The sequence below is a fragment of the Oncorhynchus tshawytscha genome, linkage group LG11 (assembly GCF_018296145.1).
Source record: "Oncorhynchus tshawytscha isolate Ot180627B linkage group LG11, Otsh_v2.0, whole genome shotgun sequence".
Taxonomy (NCBI): Eukaryota; Metazoa; Chordata; class Actinopteri; order Salmoniformes; family Salmonidae; genus Oncorhynchus; species Oncorhynchus tshawytscha.
The window spans coordinates 17,247,417-17,268,405 of NC_056439.1; the positions used below are offsets into that span (position 1 = coordinate 17,247,417).

The following is a 20,989-nucleotide window of genomic DNA, read 5'->3' on the forward strand; positions in this document are numbered from 1 at the left end:
TACTATCTGTGTTTGAGATAGTTTTGTATCACATTCATAGAGATCATTCTTTTTTTATATGTATTTAGCTATATGTACCATACTTTTCTAACAAAACAGATTTTCCTCACTCATAACACATTTCAAAGTTGTTATATTTAACATAATCACTGCGGACATATTTAAAGATATGACTAGCAACTGTAATTTTCTGTAATTACAGAAATACATATACAAACAATTCACTTGGCAACTATTTTTAATTGTATTGGTGACACTTTGGTGATCACGACTTTCCTCATCCCTTTAAGCTATAAAAATAAAACTGTAGTATTAATAAGTATATGCCTTTCTTATAGCTCATAACAAACAGGTTACAGAAGTCAATGAATGCATTACTCCAATAAATAGGATAAAAACAGCCAAACATACAAAATCTCTCCAGGACTGATACTACATTATAGGACATAATAGTAAACTTTTTAAAATTCAGATGTTCTAAAAAAAAATGTTTTAATCAATAGTTATTCGGACATCATTGAAAAAATATTTGAACCCCCCACCTCCACAATAAAACAATATGTGTACGCTTTACAGGATGGTTTCATTATTAACATATTTGTTATCTTCTGTTCAAAAGGGAATTTAGTGTTAAAAAACAGCTCTTAGTGTACTCTTAACCATAGGTCCATGAGTCTAGGTATCAGGCTCCAAGGCTCTGTTAGACTGTCCTCTCCTGGGGCTGGGGGGCAGTGGTCTGCTGCCTGCAGCATTGGCCCTCCTCTTGGTAGATGACGTTCCTGGGGCATCAGGGTCGGAGAATGTGGCCGGTGGTGGTGATGACGGAGCTTCTAACTTCTTCACTAACTTCTTTTTCTTCTTCTTCACTCTTGAGAAATTTGGGGGAAAAACACATTGGCCTGACATTAATTTATATATATATAAAAATACAAAAAACTTTAGGAAGGGGAACTGGCAAGAGGTCAGCAGGAAGTAGTCAGCATGACCATAAAATACAAGAGCACATACAAGGAAATTCCAAACAATTACAGCGGTCAACAACATTTCAGTCAATCAGAGTTTTAAACTCACTCAGAGATACCCTCTTGCCCAGTTCAAAGTATTTCGTAGCTCTCTACAAGACCAAAGAGCATTATGGGAAAATAATTGTTTCAGCTTTTTGGACAAGTTTACAATATGCTGTCTAAAACTTAGTTCAAATGCCTAGATACTATTTCAAATCAGTGAATCATCATCAAACAATCATAATTCACAGTTAAAATCTGCAAGTGACTCCATTTGTTGAGAAAGTTGTTTGAGAATGTCATCAAATGCTAGTAAATCCAGAAAAGCCTTCTCAATTTTAGAGGCACAAGAGTAAACGATTGTGTCGTCAGAATATTGTTGGGAGTTCTGCAGATTTTCCATTTCTTCCTATATCATACAGTGTAATAAGGGCAGGCCCTAAAATGGAACCTCAAGAGACCCCTTTTGTAAGCTGTCAAAAGTCTGATTTCATGCCCTCCAGTGCCACACACTGGTTCCAAAACGAACTCTATGACAGAACACAATCTAACACGTCAGCACTTAAACCAATTGTATGTAATCTAATAATGTATCTCGTATAATGTATCTAGTAAGGTCATTTTCTTCCCATTTTCTCACCATGTGGTTAGAACACGAGTGTACAAAATGAACTATCAGGGATGATATCGGAGCCACTGCTGTGACTTATGAGGACTGTTGCTGTAAGGAAGAGGACTTACTTGGTGGCAGCAGGCTGCTCAGGGTCTGTGTCCAGCTCAGAGATGAACTTGAGTTCCCCAGAGACAACAGCAGCTGACACCTGTGAGCGGAGGGAGAGTAATCAAAGAAGAGAAGGTACAAGGAAATGAACAGTAATACCTACAACCTTGGTTCCCTGAAGAAGGGGAACGAGATGATCTCTAGGTTGAAGATGACAAAGGTTAAGACAACAGGATTCTAATATCCCATAACTCTTTGAAACAATGAGACTAGCTATGCTAGTTAGCAACGGCGCTAGTAGTTAGCGACATCGCTGGTCCCAGATTTGTGACGACGTTGTCTTAACCTGTCGATTTTCGACCTAGGATGAGCCAAGGACTGTATTGGTGGAGGGGATGTCTGGGTAAATTCTAAAATAAATCATCAATCAATGATTTTATTTGAAGTTCCCTTCTCCATGAGAACCAAGAGACACTTTAGCTACACCACACAACGATCGCTGAAACAGAACCCAGTCGCCTTACCTTGGTAGGTGTCAACCTCCCATCTGATTGGTCAGTCCGTTCAGAAGGGGGGACTGATAGGTCGGTCTGTTCAGACAGGGCAGACTGTGCCTTTAGGGCCTGAGACAGCTCCTCGTTGTAATCCCCTGGGGTAGGCGAGAGAAATAGCTCAGCAACAAACAACACATCCATACAGACTTGACTTTATAGGCTCCATATCCACATGGGTTCTTTTTCATTGTCCTGTGTGGCTGAGTTGGTAAGAGTATGCTAGCAACACCACGGTGGGTTTCCCATAAGGATTAAGTTGCTTTGGAGAACGATGATAAGTGCATATATTATATTAATGTGGAAAATATATAAAGCTCTACTTACGCTCTTCCGCCACATAGGTAGCTGGGAAGTATCCCTGCTGTCCGTTAGCCAGACGTCCAAACCACCAGTTGTCATTGTCTTTGTAGAGCACATGGATGACATCACCACGCTGTACCGTTAACTCATCTGACCGGGTAGCACTGTAGTCATACAAAGAGACAACCTGACAGAAAGAAAGAGAAATTTAAAGGATTTAAGAATGGTTGACCATGGTGTTAAAATAACGGATCATTTTAAATTGTCATATTTGATTGTTGGGTATAGTATGTTCCAGAGTCCAGTCACATGGCTTGGACTCGAGTCAGACACGAGTCACAAATATGATGACTTGCAACTCGACTTTAACACCAATGACTCGTGACTTATCTTGGACTTGAGCCTTTTGACTTGAACTGACTTGATACCCTCCCCAAGCCGAAATATAAAAAATGATGCTATTAAAAAAAGTGTGCAGTGCATCAACTCTTCATTTAACGTATTACAGTTTGAATCGGACAGCAGCCGGCAGGTTAATTCAGACGGAGCCCTTGGAAAGATGATACCCCAAATTATTATTTTCAGATATAAAGACTACGCTGTATCAACAAAAAAAATGGATTGCAACTTGCAAAACATGCGGGAAGAAAATGACAGACGGAGGCGCAACAACTTCCAACTGTGTTTGACGTTTGAAGCTGCACAAAGAACGGTAAGTCGTGGCTAATATAGCCGACAGCTATATCATTTATAACTTTACTAGTGTAGCATGTAGGCTAACATAACGTTAAATCAATGAGCCTCCACACAGTCAGTCAGTGCAGGAACGTGATCATTGCACCCAAGATTGAGCTACAAATGGCTAGGCAATTGGTAGCCTAAATCCTGACTGATGTTACTGCTGTTCGTAAAAGCATTGACATACGTTAGCCTACTGTAACCACACACAGAGAGGGGGTGGGAGTGTGTGTGCTAAGGTTGGGCGATTGGGGGGGTTCTCATGGCTACTGATGGGGTCAAATTTGGGTCATGATAAGGGCTGCACCAATTGTATTATAATAATTAATTATGCTTATGTTGTATTAATAGAAGGGGAAGGGTTATAAGACCCCTCCTCCACTACATTTATAGGGTCCATGACTACAGACAAACCTTATAATGAATATATTGTTAAAAATTGTTTCACAGTTCTTTTCTAGTCTCTGCCTCTTATAAAGAAAAGGTCAGAGATATGTGAGTTATTGCATGGGGTATGTGAGAAAGCACTTCAAAGATAAACACAGAACCCTGCAGGGGAGTAAAAGAGTTAAGAGACTAGTCAGACATACCACTATAAATCAACTTGGGGAGTGGACATCTATTGCTGAGCCCTTAGAAAACACTGGAACTATTGTATCTCTCTTGCAAGTTTGTATAGCTGTGTATGCATGGGCTTGGTCTGATGAGCAGAAGGTAATGACATATGCAGTGACATCACTAGGGCTGCACTTCGGGCTTAATAAAAATAACTTGGGACTTTTCCTATTTTGCAGAACTCAGGAGAGACATCAGTTGTATGTGTGATGTTTGATCTGTGACTTCTGTCTACAGCTGTATTTTGATAAAAATTGTTATGATTTATAAGTGCACATTTTGAGTGTTCCTTATTTGTTAAGTAAATAAAATGGAGCACAGAAAAATGGAACCAACACTACCCATGTATTTCCATGGAAATATAGAGTTTATTTGGAAAGTAATAAATATGTATATTTTTAAAAGCATTCATGATTTATGTAAATGTAATATACTAACTATTACTCTTGTTAAAAATATGAAATGGTATTACATTTGGTGAAGAGCACATTATGACTTGTTTAGTACTCGAAACTCAAAGTTTAGGACTTGAGACTTGGGACTTGAGTGCTAAGACTTGAGACTTACTTGAGACTTACTTGTGACTTGTAAAACAATGACTTGGTCCCACCTCTGGTATGTTCTTATAATGCATACAGTTGTCAATGTGAGAATAAAAACAGGAACTTACCGTTTGCTGAACTGGTACCAAGGAATCTGCGTCCACTCTAATGGCTGTAGACAGATGATCAGGGAAGCTCTGAGGGAAGAAAGGGAACGCTCCTAAACTTCCATTCCATATTCAACTTCATGTGTTACGTCGGTTTCTTTCAGATAGATAAAGAAAATATTCAGCCCACAAGACTAAAATAAAGTTACTGTTAAAACCCAAAAAAATACACATAAAAGGAAGCAACGAGAATAGCATAACATTATAACGATGCCTTACAGTCTGTAGCCTGAGAGATGGAACTCTTCCTAGATGCTGGCCCACTGGGCTGAAACCACCTGCAAACAGAAGAGAAAGAAGAGAAATGAAATACCAGATGAATATATTAAAATCTAAGATAGACCTCAAAGCATACATTATCGTAGAGGTGTGAACACCTACAGACAGCGTTGAAGACAAGGAGAGGCCCGTCTTGGTCTTTATGTACAGTGAACATGCTGCTCTGTAAGATCCTTAACAGCTCTAGTGAGTCTGGGAATGTTGCGTTTTTGGTAAATCCTTCCTTTGCTTTGTTGTTGAAATGTCTGGCCAAAGCTCTCATTCTGCATGAATGGGTCCTTAAGCTCATTTGGGTAAACGGACCTCAATTCTTACAAATTATTGATGACACAGTGGTTCGTTCACAGAGCTGCTTAGATTCATAGGCCTGTAGCAGTAAAATCTGTCTCCTTCCCTTCAACTGAACTGACAGGGAAAAACTTGACAGTTGGAAGCTCATCTTTAGGCAGGCATTCACCTGGTCAGTTCTTTTAGAATAAGGATCAGGGTAATGAAGGCCAGGAGGTGAGGAGTGGACTGATTTTTTTCAGAGAAAAGGGCATGTCTAGAGCCACTCACGGTTCTGGGAGGTGAGAGTTGCCTGGGGGGTGAACTGAGCTCCGAGGGAACTAGACAGCTGCAGTTTGGAGTGTGGTGACAGGAGGGACGGAGGAGGCAGGGACGAGTTCAAGCTCATCTGAAAACAGCAGAAGAATCATAAATTTTCCATTATTACAGGGAAACTGAAATGTGTTCTGCTATATCCCAACCCCTCCAAACAACACACATACACACAGAGGTTGGTGGACAATAAAAAGGTTCATTTTAAGGGCTTACAGAGTTAATGAGAGTACTACTTACTGGGCCAGCTTCCTGAGATAGGCTCCTCCCCATCTGATACATGCCCGCTTTATCTACAAACCACAAAAACATGTCAAACAAATGTCAACATATTGTCGCATAAACATACCAATATCATTGTTAAAGCATACCTTGCTCATACAGGTGTTCCACAGCAGAGGAGCTCCGAGATGGTTCCTACAAAAACACGAGTAAATTCTAGTTAGTTTGCATAATGATTTACCCTCAGTTTGAGGTAAAAATATCATTCACGTTTTTAAAACTAAATCAAAACAAGATTTGTACTCACTAGAACAGAGTCCAGTTTATCTTTGACACGCTGCATCTTCATAGACAGTCTGGCTGCTTTGGCGAAGCAGTCCATGGCTGCTCCGGAGGTGTCCTGGAATGTTACTGGGTCGGATGTGTTCCTGAACATCTTAGTGTCGGCTGATCCAGACCTGCTGTGGCCCTTCAGACTCTCCACCTCCAGCTGGGCCGCTGAGAAGAAACAGAGAGAAAATGTGTTTTTGTTTTGTCTTTATTGTGTGTATTCCATCAGGGACAACGTTGGAAACAAGTATAATTGTGTTGTACTTTTCCCAATAAATCAATCAGATTTTCCTCTCAGTCCACAAAACAGACAAAAATACTCATCCAGTCTACCCAATCTCAAGGCCTACCATTTTCGAACATCCCAAAACAGACTTAAGTTTACACAAAATATTCATAAGCCTATAAACCAGGGGTGTCAAACTCATTTTGCCCTGGGGCCGCATTCGGTCTTCAACAAGGCCCGGAGGGCACCAAAATTTTTTTTGTTATTTTTCCTCGCTGTCAAAATTACCAAAACATTGTCCTCTATCCATTATTTTGGGAATTTTCAATGCTCCCTGACTATCTAGTGTCCATTTCTGTGATTAATAGCGAGCTGGGAAGAGCTGGAAAGTATAAGAATGAGGCAGGTCCATTATAATTTCTACACAGTTTCGATTTGGTTTTAGTCATTTGAAAGTATATTGAGCTCAACCCCCCCCAATTAAAAAAATAATATTTATATACTTTTTTTATTTTACTCAAACCACCCGCGGGCCAGACACCCCTGTATAAACAGTCAAATGGCTCCTACACTAATGACTCAAGTTGTGTGGAATCAAGACTTAGCAACGTTAGAGACATCCCACTCCCTAATTTATTCTGATCGAGGCGGTGCCACTCTGGTCTACTTATTGGCCCCCGTCCCGCGGACGGGATGCTCCAGACCAAGACATCTCACTGGCAAATGTTTTCTGGGTGGGATGAGAAGTGAGGGGACAATAAGTAGACCAGAGCCAGTTGTTACCTCACTCACGCTGGAAAGCATGCCCACCTACACAGAGAGGGAATGCCCACCTACACAGACAGGAACATTTAAACAATTTTACAATGGTAAATGGCATGAGTGAACTATCTTTATTTAACCACCATCTTTGGTAACGCCACTGTCCTCTTACAATACAATTATTTGAATGCTCTGAGCAAGGTACTCAGGCACAACTGAGTGTTCCTAAGACCTTCTCATTGCGTGATCGATCTCAGTACAATAATGAGCTGCTCACCTCTGCGGTCGTACAAGTAGACGTGCACAGGCTGGTTCTGACCGAAGGCACAGAAGGCCACCATGTTCTCATGAGGGTGGAAGCCCACACCACGGAGGGCTGTGGGGTAACACAGCTCCGAGTACACCGCCACCTGGTCACCTGGTAGATGCAGGCACAAAACCAGCAGTTATTATTGATCATAACAACAAAACAAAAAAAACAACGCATGCACTTAGCTAGAGACAGTTTCCCCAGATATAGATTTAAATTAGTCCTGGAACAAAAAACAATTTCAATGGAGATTATCCATTGAGCAGGTTTTTTAGTCCAGGACTATACTTAATCTGGATATCGGGAAACTGTCCCTAAGTGCATAGATTATTAGTTTGTGTCTAAATTCATACTGGATGATCAGATGTGGCTGTCTTGTCCTCACCTGTTTCTGCGTTCCACACGTAGGCCATTCCATCCTCGCTGCCTGAGAAGATGAAGCTCCCACAGGGTGTGAACGTGCTGTGGATCCTCTCCCTGTAGTTAGTGGCACCTGTGTATTTCTTCACAGCCAATCTGCAACAACACACACACAAACACATTTTAGAAGTCTGTACATCAAGATAGATCAATAAAAGGACATGGAAACTTACTTGAGTTGTGGCAATACAGAACTACACTCACCGGATAGTTTATTAGATACACCCCGTTCACAAAAATGGATTGCTCCTACAGACAGTGAGTCACGTGGCCGTGGCTTGCTATATAAAGCAGGCAGACAGGCATTGAGGCATTCAGTTACTGTTCGATTTAATGTTAGAATGGAAAAAATGAGTGACATAAGCGACTTTGAGCGTGGTATGATCGTCAGTGACAGGCGCGCCGGATCCAGTATATCAGAAACAGCCGCCCTCCTGGGATTTTCATGCATGGTAGTATAGGAACATTTTGAAGATAAATACACAACACAGAGTGACAAAAAACTAATGGTCCAGTCAGTGGCAGTACTGTGGGCTAGGGTGGGGGTTATAAATGAAAACATTTTTCTCCCCCTGATTTGCTCTGGAGTTCGTGTTATTGAAGAATAACATCAATTGCCAACAGCAGTGTCTAGGGTTCACCGAGAATGGTGCGACAAACAAAAAACATCCAGTCAGTGGCAGTACTGTGGGCGAAAACAGCTCGTTGATGAGAGGTCGAAGGAGGATGGAAAGAATCGCTGTGCAAGCTAACAGGAGGGCCACAAACTGACAAATAACGGTGCAGTACAACAGTGGTGTGCAGAACGGCATCTCTGAACACACAACTCATTGATCCTTGTCACGGATGGGCTATTGCAGCAGAAGACCACACCGGGTTTCATTCCTACCAGCTAAAAACAAGACGAAGCGTCTCCAGTGGGCACGCGATCACCAACACTGGACAATTGAGGAGTGGAAAAACATTGCCTGGTCCGATGAATCCAAGTTCCTGTTGTGTCATGTTGTTGGCAGAGTCAGGATTTGGCCTAAGCAGCATGAGTCCATGGACCCCATCCTGCCTGGTACATGTTAGGTCCCTTGAGCAATGAATGTTTTTCTGACACATTGTAGAATCCATTCCCTGAAGAATTCAGGCTGTTCTGGAGGCAAAAGGGGGTCCGTCCCGGTAATAAATAAACCTAATAAACTGGTACACCCATTTAGTATCGGGTCGGACCCCCCTTTGTGTATATCGATCATAATAACATGTTGGGAACAAGTACAAAGATAGTGAACATTTTTGTACTCAGGGCACCATTGCGAATGAGGCTCTGGTCTCAATTGGGCTTTTAAAATATGTATATTTACACTCTGAGATCCATCACCCTGACAACGCTGTCTTTGGCGTGGATCAGTAGACGGCGACCATTAGGATGGACCTCTAACGTGTTGATGGGAAGCCCACTCAGGTCACTCTCTCCTATCTCCTGCAGGACAAAATAAAGTATTAATCCAGCTCTCCAATGTGAATGACTGAATAGACTTCCTTGACCCCCAGGGGGGCCATTGTCACCAGCATAAGACACATTTGGGATGAACATTTCTTGCAATAAAATTATTGTTCTCAAACCTTCTCAATCTTCCAGTGACGACACGGTCTCTGATGCAGACTGTCATCAACCGACGTCCTCCACACAATGATGAACCCAACGTTGTCCGCAGAGAACATTCGGTTTCCTGAATAAATATACAATAAACACATTACACATCCACCAAATGCCATGAATAGATACTCTAGCCAGGAACAAAAAAAAACTGTTATTCTCTAACAGAAAGAGACTGCTGGAGTAAAAAGTGCTCCATAAAAAATTTGATTGATTGATTTACTGATTCCGTACCTTCGGAGTCGAAACACAGAGCGTTGATGAAGCTCTTGTGACCCTCGAACTCCTGGAGCAGCAGTCCGTTGACATCTTTGACGTTCACCCTCCAGACCCTCACCAGACAGTCGTACCCAGCCGTCACCACCATGCCCTGGGCCGTAGGATGGTACTGAGCACAGTAGACAAACGACGGGTGGGGGAGCACCTTCTGGGCGATGGCCTGGAGCCTCTGCACGTTCCACACTCTGCAAGAGACAATTGAGAGGGTTGAGAGGGATCATAGTGTTGAATAATTAAAAGAGGATATCAGACATGTCAAAGAAGACAATGCAAGTGCTGATGATGTACGGAGTGCTAAGCGTGCTGAGTAAACTCACCCTTACTTATACCCACCATGTCCTCATGTTACTGAGCGTACTACACCACACATCATTGATACTGAACAAAAATATAAACTCAGCATGCAACAATTTTTACTGAGTTACAGTTCATATACACAAAAGTAGTAGGGCTGATTACCAACAAAGACGAGACAGCCTACAGGGAGAAGGTGAGGTCCTCACCTCCCTGGGAGTGTGGTGCCAGAAAAATAGCCTCTCACCCAACGTCAACAAAATAAAGGAGATGATCGTGGACTTCAGGAAACAGCAGAAGGAGCACCCCCCTATCCACATCGACAGGACCGTAGTGGAGAAGGTGGAAAGCATCAAGATCCTCGGCATACACATCACTGACAAACTGAAATGCTCCACCCACACAGACAGTGTGGTGAAGAACGTGCAACCTCAGGAGGCTGAAGAAATTTGGTTTGGCACCTAAAACCCTCACAAACTTTTACACATGCACAATTGAGAGCATCCTGTCGGGCTGTATCACCACCTGGTACGGCAACTGTACTGCCCGCAACCACAAGGCTCTCCAGAGGGTGGTGTCAAAGCTGGGACCGAGAGACTGAAAAACAGCTTCTATCTCAAGGCCATCAGACTGTTAAATACTGTTAAATAGCTACCACTAGCACATTAGAGGCTGCTTCCCTATATACATTGGGGCAAAAAAGTATTTAGTCAGCCACCAATTGTGCAAGTTCTCCCACTTCAAAAGATGAGAGAGGCCTGTCATTTTCATCATAGGTACACTTCAACTATGACAGACAAAATCAGAGAAAGAAAATCCAGAAAATCACATTGTAGGATTTTTTATGAATTTATTTGCAAATTATGGTGGAAAACAAGTATTTGGTCACCTACAAACAAGCAAGATTTCTGGCTCTCACAGACCTGTAACTTCTTCTTTAAGAGGCTCCTCTGTCCTCAACTCGTTACCTGTATTAATGGCACCTGTTTGAACTTGTTGTCAGTATAAAAGACAACTGTCCATAACCTCAAACAGTCACACTCCAAACTCCACTATGGCCAAGACCAAAGAGCTGTCAAAGGACACCAGAAACAAAATTGTAGACCTGCACCAGGCTGGGAAGACTGAATCTGCAATAGGTAAGCAGCTTGGTTTGAAGAAATCAATTGTGGGAGCAATTATTAGGAAATGGAAGACATACAAGACCACTGATAATCTCCCTCGATCTGGGGCTCCATGCAAGATCTCACCCCGTGGGGTCAAAATGATCACAAGAACTGTGAGCAAAAATCCCAGAACCACACGGGGGGACCTAGTGAATGACCTGCAGAGAGCTGGGACCAAAGTAACAAAGCCTACCATCAGTAACACACTACGCCGCCAGGGACTCAAATCCTGCAGTGCCAGACGTGTCCACCTGCTTAAGCCAGTACATGTTCAGGCCCGTCTGAAGTTTGCTAGAGAGCATTTGGATGATCCAGAAGGAGATTGGGAGAATGTCATATGGTCAGATGAAACCAAAATATAACTTTTTGGTAAAAACTCAGCCCGTCGTGTTTGGAGGACAAAGAATGCTGAGTTGCATCCAAAGAACACCATACCTACTGTGAAGCATGAGGGTGGAAACATCATGCTTTGGGGCTGTTTTTCTGCAAAGGGACCAGGACGACTGATCCGTGTAAAGGAAAGAATGAATGGGGCCATGTATCATGAGATTTTGAGTGAAAACCTCCTTCCATCAGCAAGGGCATTGAAGATGAAACGTGGCTGGGTCTTTCAGCATGACAATGATCCCAAACACACCGCCCGGGCAACGAAAGAGTGGCTTCATAAGAAGCATTTCAAGGTCCTGGAGTGGCCTAGCCAGTCTCCAGATCTCAACCTCATAGAAATTCTTTGGAGGGAGTTGAAAGTCCGCATTGCCCAGCAACAGCCCCAAAACATCACTGCTCTAGGGAGATCTGCATGGAGGAATGGGCCAAAATACCAGCAACAGTGTGTGAAAATCTTGTGAAGACGTTTGACCTCTGTCATTGCCAACAAAGGATATATAACAAAGTATTGAGATTCACTTTTGTTATTGACCAAATACTTATTTTCCACCATAATTCGCAAATAAATTCATTAAAAATCCTACAATGTGATTTTCTGTTTTTTTTTTCTTATTTTGTCTGTCATAGTTGAAGTGTACCTATGATGAAAATTACAGGCTTCTCTTATCTTTTAAAGTGGGAGAACTTGGTGGCTGACTAAATACTTTTTTGCCCCACTGTACATAGACTTGGAATCACTGGCCACTTTAATAATGGAACACTAGTCTCTGCATCTGTCCTCGTGCACCTAGACCTTAGTGCTGCTTTTGATACCATCGATCACCACATTCTTTTGGAGAGATTGGAAACCCAAGTTGGTCAACACGGACAAGATCTGGCCTGGTTTAGATCTTATCTGTCGGAAAGATATCAGTTTGTCTCTGTGAATGGCTTGTCCTCTGACAAATCAACTGTAAATTTCGGTGTTCCTCAAGGTTCCGTTTTAGGACCACTATTGTTTTCACTATATATTTTACCTCTTGGGGATGTCATTCGAAAACATAATGTTAACTTTCATTGCTATGCGGATGACACACAGCTGTACATTTCAGTGAAACATGGTGAAGCCCCAAAATTTCCCTCGCTAGAAGCCTGTGTTTCAGACATAAGGAAGTGGACGGCTGCAAACTTTCTACTTTTAAACTCGGACAAAACAGAGATGCTCCCAAGAAACAAAGAGATCTTCTGTTGAATCTGACAATTAATCTAAATGGTTGTACAGTCGTCTCAAATAAAACTGTGAAGGACCTCAGCGTTACTCTGGACCCTGATCTCTCTTTTGACGAACATATCAAGACTGTTTCAAGGACAGCTTTTTTCCATCTACGTAACATTGCAAAAATCAGAAACTGAAACTGTCCAAAAATTATGCAGAAAAATTAATCCATGCTTTTGTTACTTCTAGGTTAGACTACTGCAATGCTCTACTTTCCGGCTACCCGAATAAAGCACTAAATAAACTTCAGTTAGTGCTAAATACGGCTGCTAGAATCCTGACTAGAACCAAAAAATGTGATCATATTACTCCAGTGCTAGCCTCCCTACACTGGCTTCCTGTCAAGACAAGGGCTTATTTCAAGGTTTTACTGCTAACCTACAAAGCAGTACATGGGCTTGCTCCTACCTATCTCTCTGATTTGGTCCTGCCGTACATACCTACACATACGCTACGGTCACAAGATGCAGGCCTCCTAATTGTCCCTATAATTTCTAAGCAAACAGCTGGAGGCAGGGCTTTCTCCTATAGAGCTCCATTTTTATGGAATGGTCTGCCTACCCATGTGAGAGACGCAAACTCGGTCTCAACCTTTAAGTCTTTACTGAAGACTCATCTCTTCAGTGGGTCATATGATTGAGTGTAGTCTGGCTCAGGAGTGTGAAGAACGGAAAGGTGAACGGAAAGGCTCTGGGAGCCTCTAACCCCAACAGAACCGATTCATCCCTTCCCTTGCTATCTCTGCCTGGCCGGTTCCCCTCTTTCCACTGGGATTCTCTGCCTCTAACCCTATTACAGGACCTGAGTCACTGGCTTACTGGTGCTCTTTCATGCCGTCCCTAGGAGGGGTGCGTCACTTGAGTGGGTTGAGTCACTGCTGTGATCTTCCTGTCTGGGTTGGCGCCCCCCCGTGGGTTGTGCCGTGGCGGAGATCTTTGTGGGCTATACTCGGCCTTGTCTCAGGATGGTAAGTTGGTGGTTGAAGATATCCCTCTAGTGGTATGGGGGCTGCGCTTTGGAAAAGTGGGTGGGGTTATGTCCTTCCTGTTTGGCCCTGTCCGGGGTATCATCGGATGGGGCCACCGTGTCTCCTGACCCCATCTGTCTCAGCCTCCAGTATTTATGCTGCAGTAGTTTATGTGTCGGGGGGCTAGGGTCAGTTTGTTATATCTGGAGTACTTATCCTGTCTTATCCAGTGTGTCCTGTGTGAATTTAAGTATGCTCTCTCTAATTCTCTCTTTCTTTCTCTCTCTCGGAGGACCTGAGCCCTAGGACCATGCCTCAGGACTACCTAGCATGATGACTCCTTGCTGTCCCCAGTCCACCTGGCCGTGCTGCAGCTCCAGTTTCAACTGTTCTGCCTGCGGCTATGGAATCCTGACCTGTTCACCGGACGTGCTACCTGGCCCAGACCTATTATTTGACCATGCTGGTCATTTACGAACATTTGAACATCTTGGTCATGTTCTGTTATAATCTCCACCTGGCACAGCCAGAAGAGGACTGGCCACCGCTCATAGCCTGGTTCCTCTCTAGGTGTCTTCCTAGGTTTTGGCCTTTCTAGGGAGTTTTTCCTAGCCAACGTGCTTCAACACCTGCATTGCTTGCTGTTTGGGGTTTTAGGCTGGGTTTCTGTACAGCACTTTGAGATATCAGCTGATGTACGAAGGGCTATATAAATACATTTGATTTGGTTTAGTCACTTTATTAATATTGTTTACATATTTTGCATTACTCATTTCATATGCATATACTGTATTCTATCCAATTCTACTGTATCTTAGTCTATGCCGCTCTAACATTACTCGCCCAAATATTTATATATTCTTAATTCCATTCCTTTAGATTTGTGTGTATTGTTGTGAAATTGTTAGATATTAGTGTTAAATATTACTGCACTATTAGAACTAGAAACACAAGCATTTCGCTACACCCACAATAACATCTGCTAAACACGTGTACGTGACAAATAAAATTTGATTCAATTTTTATAAGGAAATCAGTCAATTGAAATAAATTCATTAGGCCCTAATCTATGGATTTCACATGACTCGTAAGGGGCGCAGCTATGGGTGGGCAATATAAGGTTTTTGTGCATTTGGAACGTTTCTGGGATATTTTATTTCAGCTCATGAAATATGGCCCAACCTGTTGAGTTTATATTTTTGTTCAGTATATTATACAGTATATTGTGCATACGCCATTAGAGGCATTGTGCCTAGTGCACACATTCCCCCTAGAGGAGCTATGTGGGTATGACTTCAATCCATTATATTAGTGACAACACATACACAAATATATCCTAAGCATCAGCGTAATCTAATCGAGGCTCCATGTTTATCCTTCCCAGGCAGGGTATATTTGAGGTACAGGTAGACCATTTACCTGACGGTGCCATCAGAGGAGGAAGACAGGAGGCTCCAGTCGTCTCTGGACCAGCAGAGATCATACACGATACTGAGGTGGCCGTTGAAGGCAGCCAACACCTTGCCTGAAGGAATCTCATACACTGAGAAAAAAAAACGATGAGATAACTTCAAAAATAAAATACAAAAATTCACACCTGTTTGGGGTAAGCACACAGAATTCATTCCTCAAGTGAATCAATCTCCTTAGCTCAGTGTAAGTGACGTTTTAGGGTGTTTTCACACTTGTAGCAAGGCACCAAAGATATACTGCAAAACATTTGGCAAAGCAATTAAACTTTTTGTCCTGAATACAAAGTGTTATGTTTGGGCCAAATCCAAAACATTACTGAGTACCACTCTCCATATTTTCAAGCATATGTTATAGATATGCTTGTAATCATTAAGAACTGTGGAGTTTTTCAGGATAAAAAAAATAAACGGAATGGAGCTAAGTACAGGCAAAATCCTAGAGGAAAACCTGGTTCAGTCTGCTTTCCACCAGACACTGGGAGATGAATTCACCTTCCAGCAGGACAATAACCTAAAACACAAGGCCAAATCTACACTGGAGTTGCTTACCAAGAAGACAGTGACTGTTCCTGAGCGGCCGAGTTACAGTATGACTTGAAAATTGTTGTCTAGCAATGATCAACAACCAATTTGACAGAGCTTGATGAATTTTTGAAATAATAATGGGGAAATGTTGCACTATCAGGGTGTGGAAAGCTCTTAGAGACTTACCCAGAAAGACTACAAAGTATTGACTCAGGGGTGTGAATACTTAAGTAAATGAGACATTTCTGTATTGCATTTCTAAAAACATGTTTTCCCTTTGTCATTATAGGGTATTGTGTGTAGATGGGTGAGAAAAATAATCTATATAATCCATTTTTTATTCAGGCTGTAACACAACAAAATGTGGAATAAGTCAAGGGGTATAAATACTTTCTGAAGGCACTGAGCAGGTGGCTCTGAGTAGGGGTTTACAATGCTTACCTATGATGGGGAAGGCATCTCTGTCAGCACACGCAGCAGCCAGCTTCCTCCCGTCGTGGGAGAATCGTATCGTGAAACAACCCATCTGACCACCACGGAACGACAGCATGGGCTTATTAGGGATCCGGCACACCTGCAACACAAATACAACTTCATCAAATAACACATCTGGGGATAATTGATGGCATTTCTGGATTTCCCAGCAAACGCACGACCACCACAGAACGTTGTGTAAATGTTGTCTCAAAGTTGTGTTTCTCAACATGCCATCATGACTTTATAACAACAATTGGACAGCCCTTGAATTGGGTAGCAGTTAGATACTGTTAGACAACAGAACAGAGATAGAACAGAGAGTCGAGATTCTTAGAATAGAAGTTCTTTAGTAAACAGACCTGGCCAGGCATTCTGCTCCAGCGGAGCTCAGGTTTGTTGCCTAGAGGTTGTGTTATGGTTCTCCTGGTGATCTCACTCTGCAGCTCGCTAAAGGAAGTGGAGCCTCTCTCCTGCTGCAGGGCCATCATGGAGCGGATACTAGGGTCCACCTACACAACAGACCAGCACAGCATATGGTCAAACCTCAACAGCCTAAAACAGCATGGGACCAAACCACAACTCACCCTTTGGGAAATAAAACAGCCCAAAACAGCAACTCCTTATGGATGAAGATTTGATTTCTACAACTAAACTGCTACTACTACTAACGTACTAATAGATTACTATTATACTACTGTTATTAGTATTATTAGCATTATCATCATAGTGGTGGTAGTGGTAGTTTTGCTAAAGCAGACATATCAGTAACATGTTTGTATAGTATGATTTCAAAGCAGTATCGACTTACATGATCAGGTAGTTTGAGGCCTTTCACAGTGATATAGAGGGTGGATGTGTATCTGCTACGGGGATATCTCCTCCACCAGTCCACTACCTCAATGGTATTTTCTTGTCTCTTGCCCCGGGGAGGGGGACAGAAGAGCTGCAAACGCAGTTTACTGTCGATGTTCAGCACTCCGTTAGTGCCCACAAGCTGCAGGGAGCCGAGATGTAGAAATAAATTGTTACAAATCTCTTTTTTTCTTCAATAATGGATATTCATAACTGAAAATATTTCTAAATGCATTACCTTTAGAAATGCCCAGGCGATTTTTCGAAAACCTCGTTCATGTCTGTCGACGGCAACATTGGCTCTGGCTTCCTCCATGGTCATAAAATCCAGGACCTGAAACATATTTAAAAGACAATCTTTTCAAAATGGCCTTTTGGAAAAAGTTTTGAGTTTACGTCTGGTTAATGCTTGACGTGTGTCAAGATATTGGTGTCACAAACCCATCCTCTTTTCATTATTTTTACCTCAAAAAAGAGCATAACTCTAGGGCCTTCATGGTTATCCTGGAGGAAATATCCAAAGCGCTCGTTGAAGATGATCTGCTCATCCCACTCTGGAACTGTTGATTTGTTCTTCTTGAAGTCAAAAGGCTGGGTGATGATGGGAAGGATATGCTCCACACTCTCCTGCTCGTAGAATGACGAGACCGGGCGGTGACTGCAAAATATGGAGGGACACAAAAACGATTCGATCACAATTCTCGTCACCACCAGTTTTTACGTTTGTTGTTGACGGCAACATTTAACAATTAGCCTGGTTCCAGATTGGTTTGTGCTGCCAACTGCTATGGTCATAGTCAGATCGATTTAAGCTGCAAACTGCTATGTTTATTTCCAAACAACAACCATAGGAGTTGAATAACAGCACAAACAGATCTGGACCACCAAGCTAATAACATAAAAAACCCACAATTAACAAAATCACAAACTAACAAAACCATTTCTCACCTGTCCTCTTTTTTCACGTATTGCCCAGTCATCTCGTCAATAACGTGGATCTTGACCATGGGGTGTGAGACCAGCAGGTCAGTCTTCAGGCGGTCTGTCCTGTGGATGTAGACTCCCAGGACCAGGTTGTCATCAAAGACTGGTCTCCGAGGAGTTTCAACAATCTCTGTATCACTCTCCTCCTTCACCACTACCACCAAGGAAAGAAGTGTTACTCAATGTTATTATCATGTTATTCACCTTTCAAGTAGAGTATTTTGTGCTTCCATATCTTCGTACCATAGTATCACACTAATTAATGTTACTGAAGATAGCAAAAAAACATCACACCAACTTTTCAAGAACAGCTTAGCCACATAATTCCTAACTGTTCATAATGCAAGTTGTATGACCAGCTGAATGTTTTCTTTTTATACCCACATTGTTTTATTTTTTTCTTCTTTTTGCCTTTTGATTTGAAAGATTCTAGTCTGTCCTCCTCGTCGTCCTCTTGGTGGCTTTCTTGGCTCTTCTCTTTGGACCTCTTCCTTTCAGTGACGTCGTCAGACTGGCTGCTCTGCAGATCTTCTATCATACTGTAAAACAAAATGGAAAATAAATATGATAATCTGGTCTATGGTATTAGTGGGTAATTTAGGTTTATAGCCTGGTCCCAGATCTGTTTTTGCTTTTTAGCCAACTTCTATGGACATTGTTATGCCAAGAATATGTCCATAAAGGTTGCCAAGATAGAACAAACAGATCTGGCTAGGTCATTTACATCTTTCTTCCGGGTTCATGTAAACATCACTAGTTATCCTGTAAGACTTCTACACACCTCGTCTCCCTCTCCGGATCCAATGACGACCTCAGTTTCTTCTTCTTCTTCTTTGCACCTTCATTGTTTAATGCTACTACTTCCTGAGTGGCAGCGTTGGTCTTGTCTGTTGTTGACTTCTTGTGTACAGTTTTCTTCACAGCAGCCATCTCCTCTTCCTGTGCCATCTGCTTCTGGTACTCATGAAGTAACTCATCCTCAGCTTCCACCGCAACCTCTCCCTGGACCCCGGACACCTCCTCTCCTCCTTTGCTGTTCCCTTTCTTACTCTTTCTCCTCTGTATATTCGCAGGGTCTTCCGACTCTAAGGAGGCCTTGGATTTGGGTATTTTGGCATTTCCAGGAGTACTATCAGTCTGGTCGATTTGAATGATATAACTGTCCTCCTGCTGCACTGGGGCTGGAGGCAGCTCCCTTTTACTTTTCCTCTTCCCTTTGGTTGGTTGCTCCTCCTCATCCTGGTTCCCATTGTTGTTGTTGACCTTCTCTGTTACCTCCCTCTCCCTACGCTTGTTCTTGGTGAAACGAGGGCTGCCCTGGTCAGCGTGGTAGGTGTTCTGATGAACAGTCTCATCGTCCTCTAGGTCTTTCACAATGTCAAGGTTTTGTTTCAAAGTTTGGAGCTGAACGAGAAGAGGTAAGAATAGGTAAGAATATACATTTATGTGCATGGAAGTTAATTTTACAGAGACCATGCACAACAAATATTGTTAAAGTGATTTCAGCGCCAAACCTTCTTGATCTGACCTATATTCCAACTTACCACAATACTCTCCTGCTCTGGCTGATCTGGGCTCTTCTTCTTCTTCACTTTTTTCTTCTCCAATGTAGCCGGCTCAGTGTATCTCTTGAAGACCTCGTCAAATCTGGCCCTGGTTTTAGCTCGGGCTTCACTCTCACCTAGAGAAGAAATATAGTGTGCTACTCTGTTTACTTTATTCATAAGGCCAGGTATTAATTTATTAACCATGCTATATATTTTTTTTTTTTACCTTTATTTTACTAGGCAAGTCAGTTAAGAACAAATTCTTATTTTCAATGACAGCCTAGGAACAGTGGTTTAACTGCCTGTTCAGGGGCAGAACGACAGATTTGTACCTTCTCAGGGTATTCGAACTTGCAACCTTTCGGTTACTAGGCCAACGCTCTAACCACTAGGCTACCCTGTATTGTAGCTACAATTACAGTCAATGTTTGGAAAATACTGCAATTGTGTGTACTCACCTGCTGGCATTCTCGAATGCTGAAGTGACACTCATTCTGCATGCAAAGGGCCAAGGGAGATTTTCCTCCTAAAAAATGCAAGGCAGCAGACTAATCAGATAGCTAATTTAGCTATCTAGTTAACAATACAACTAACAGCTAACAATACAATGGACTGCAAACAATGGAACTTTTCTAAATTTTATTTGAACAATATGCAAGCCTGCCTAGTTAGTCCATTTTGACCAGATGGGTTAGGCCTATTCAACTGATGACAACAAACATAGCTAGCTGACTAGCTAGCTTGCCGTTATAGCTAAGTTGCTAACGTTACTGACATTAGCTCATGCTAGCTAATTTGGCTAGCTAGGGTGACCACAATGATGCCAAACTTAGCGGTGTTTTGCAATATTGTTTATTTACGTGAATGTACATGCAGACTAACATCGACAACCTGAAAAACATACAATTTACCACAATATTTGAGTAAACGATTGGGACCACGCCACTGGCTCCGTTGCGATGGTTTCCAAAACAACAACAGCAGTGATAGGGTAAAAATATTCTGGATGACGTTTCAGCCATGGTCTTCGATTTCACCAATGATCATCGCGGAGCGAAAGTTTCCTCCGCCCATCTAACGTCCGGCTGAATCCCATTTAATTTTGTAGCAATATGTGTGCAATGTAACTTTTATCAATCAGTAATATTTCCCTGGAGAATATATAGATGAAAATGTATCCAAGACATTGCACATCAGCCATTTTTTCACCATATCTGAATCTACTCTGCAGAACTCTACTTTTGGATAGCAATTCATTCACAGGAAAACGTATATGCATTTATCTTGTACGTATTTAGCATTTTAATGAATGTTAAGTCATATTTCTTTGTATGTAATGAACAAGCTCA

At 42.2% G+C, this 20,989-nt stretch overlaps 1 protein-coding gene across 3 annotated transcripts; it reads right to left on the reverse strand.

The window, feature by feature from the left end:
* Positions 1-116: 116 nt before the first annotated feature.
* ahi1 (Abelson helper integration site 1) lies at positions 117-20,657 on the reverse strand. Of its 3 annotated transcripts, none has more exons than XM_024436931.2 (27): positions 20,545-20,657; positions 20,099-20,166; positions 19,638-19,774; positions 18,875-19,497; positions 18,478-18,632; positions 18,058-18,247; positions 17,575-17,767; positions 17,348-17,443; positions 17,066-17,251; positions 16,617-16,766; positions 16,222-16,354; positions 15,203-15,326; positions 9,670-9,899; positions 9,402-9,508; positions 9,140-9,258; positions 7,756-7,886; positions 7,338-7,478; positions 6,050-6,240; positions 5,892-5,937; positions 5,761-5,813; positions 5,479-5,596; positions 4,861-4,919; positions 4,603-4,671; positions 2,604-2,766; positions 2,250-2,374; positions 1,746-1,825; positions 117-868 (listed from the first exon to the last, which is right to left on the reverse strand). In XM_024436931.2, the coding sequence occupies exons 2-27, from the start codon at positions 20,106-20,108 to the stop codon at positions 676-678; spliced, it is 3,822 nt and encodes a 1,273-aa protein (XP_024292699.1). In that variant the 5' UTR covers positions 20,109-20,166; positions 20,545-20,657; the 3' UTR covers positions 117-675. The 3 variants fall into 3 exon arrangements, with proteins under 3 accessions (XP_024292699.1, XP_042185780.1, XP_024292698.1); XM_042329846.1 differs by having other exon boundaries at positions 6,050-6,237; positions 20,552-20,625; XM_024436930.1 differs by having other exon boundaries at positions 20,552-20,625.
* Between the last annotated feature and the right edge of the window lie 332 nt (positions 20,658-20,989).

Excerpts from the sequence above, each read along its gene's own strand:
- ahi1 (XM_024436931.2), bottom strand. Across the intron at positions 6,241-7,337 it reads CTACTTGTACGACCGCAGAG|CGGCCCAGCTGGAGGTGGAG; the intron begins GTGAGCAGCTCA and ends GTTTCTTCTCAG. Across the intron at positions 4,672-4,860 it reads CATCTCTCAGGCTACAGACT|AGCTTCCCTGATCATCTGTC; the intron begins GTAAGGCATCGT and ends TTCTTCCCTCAG.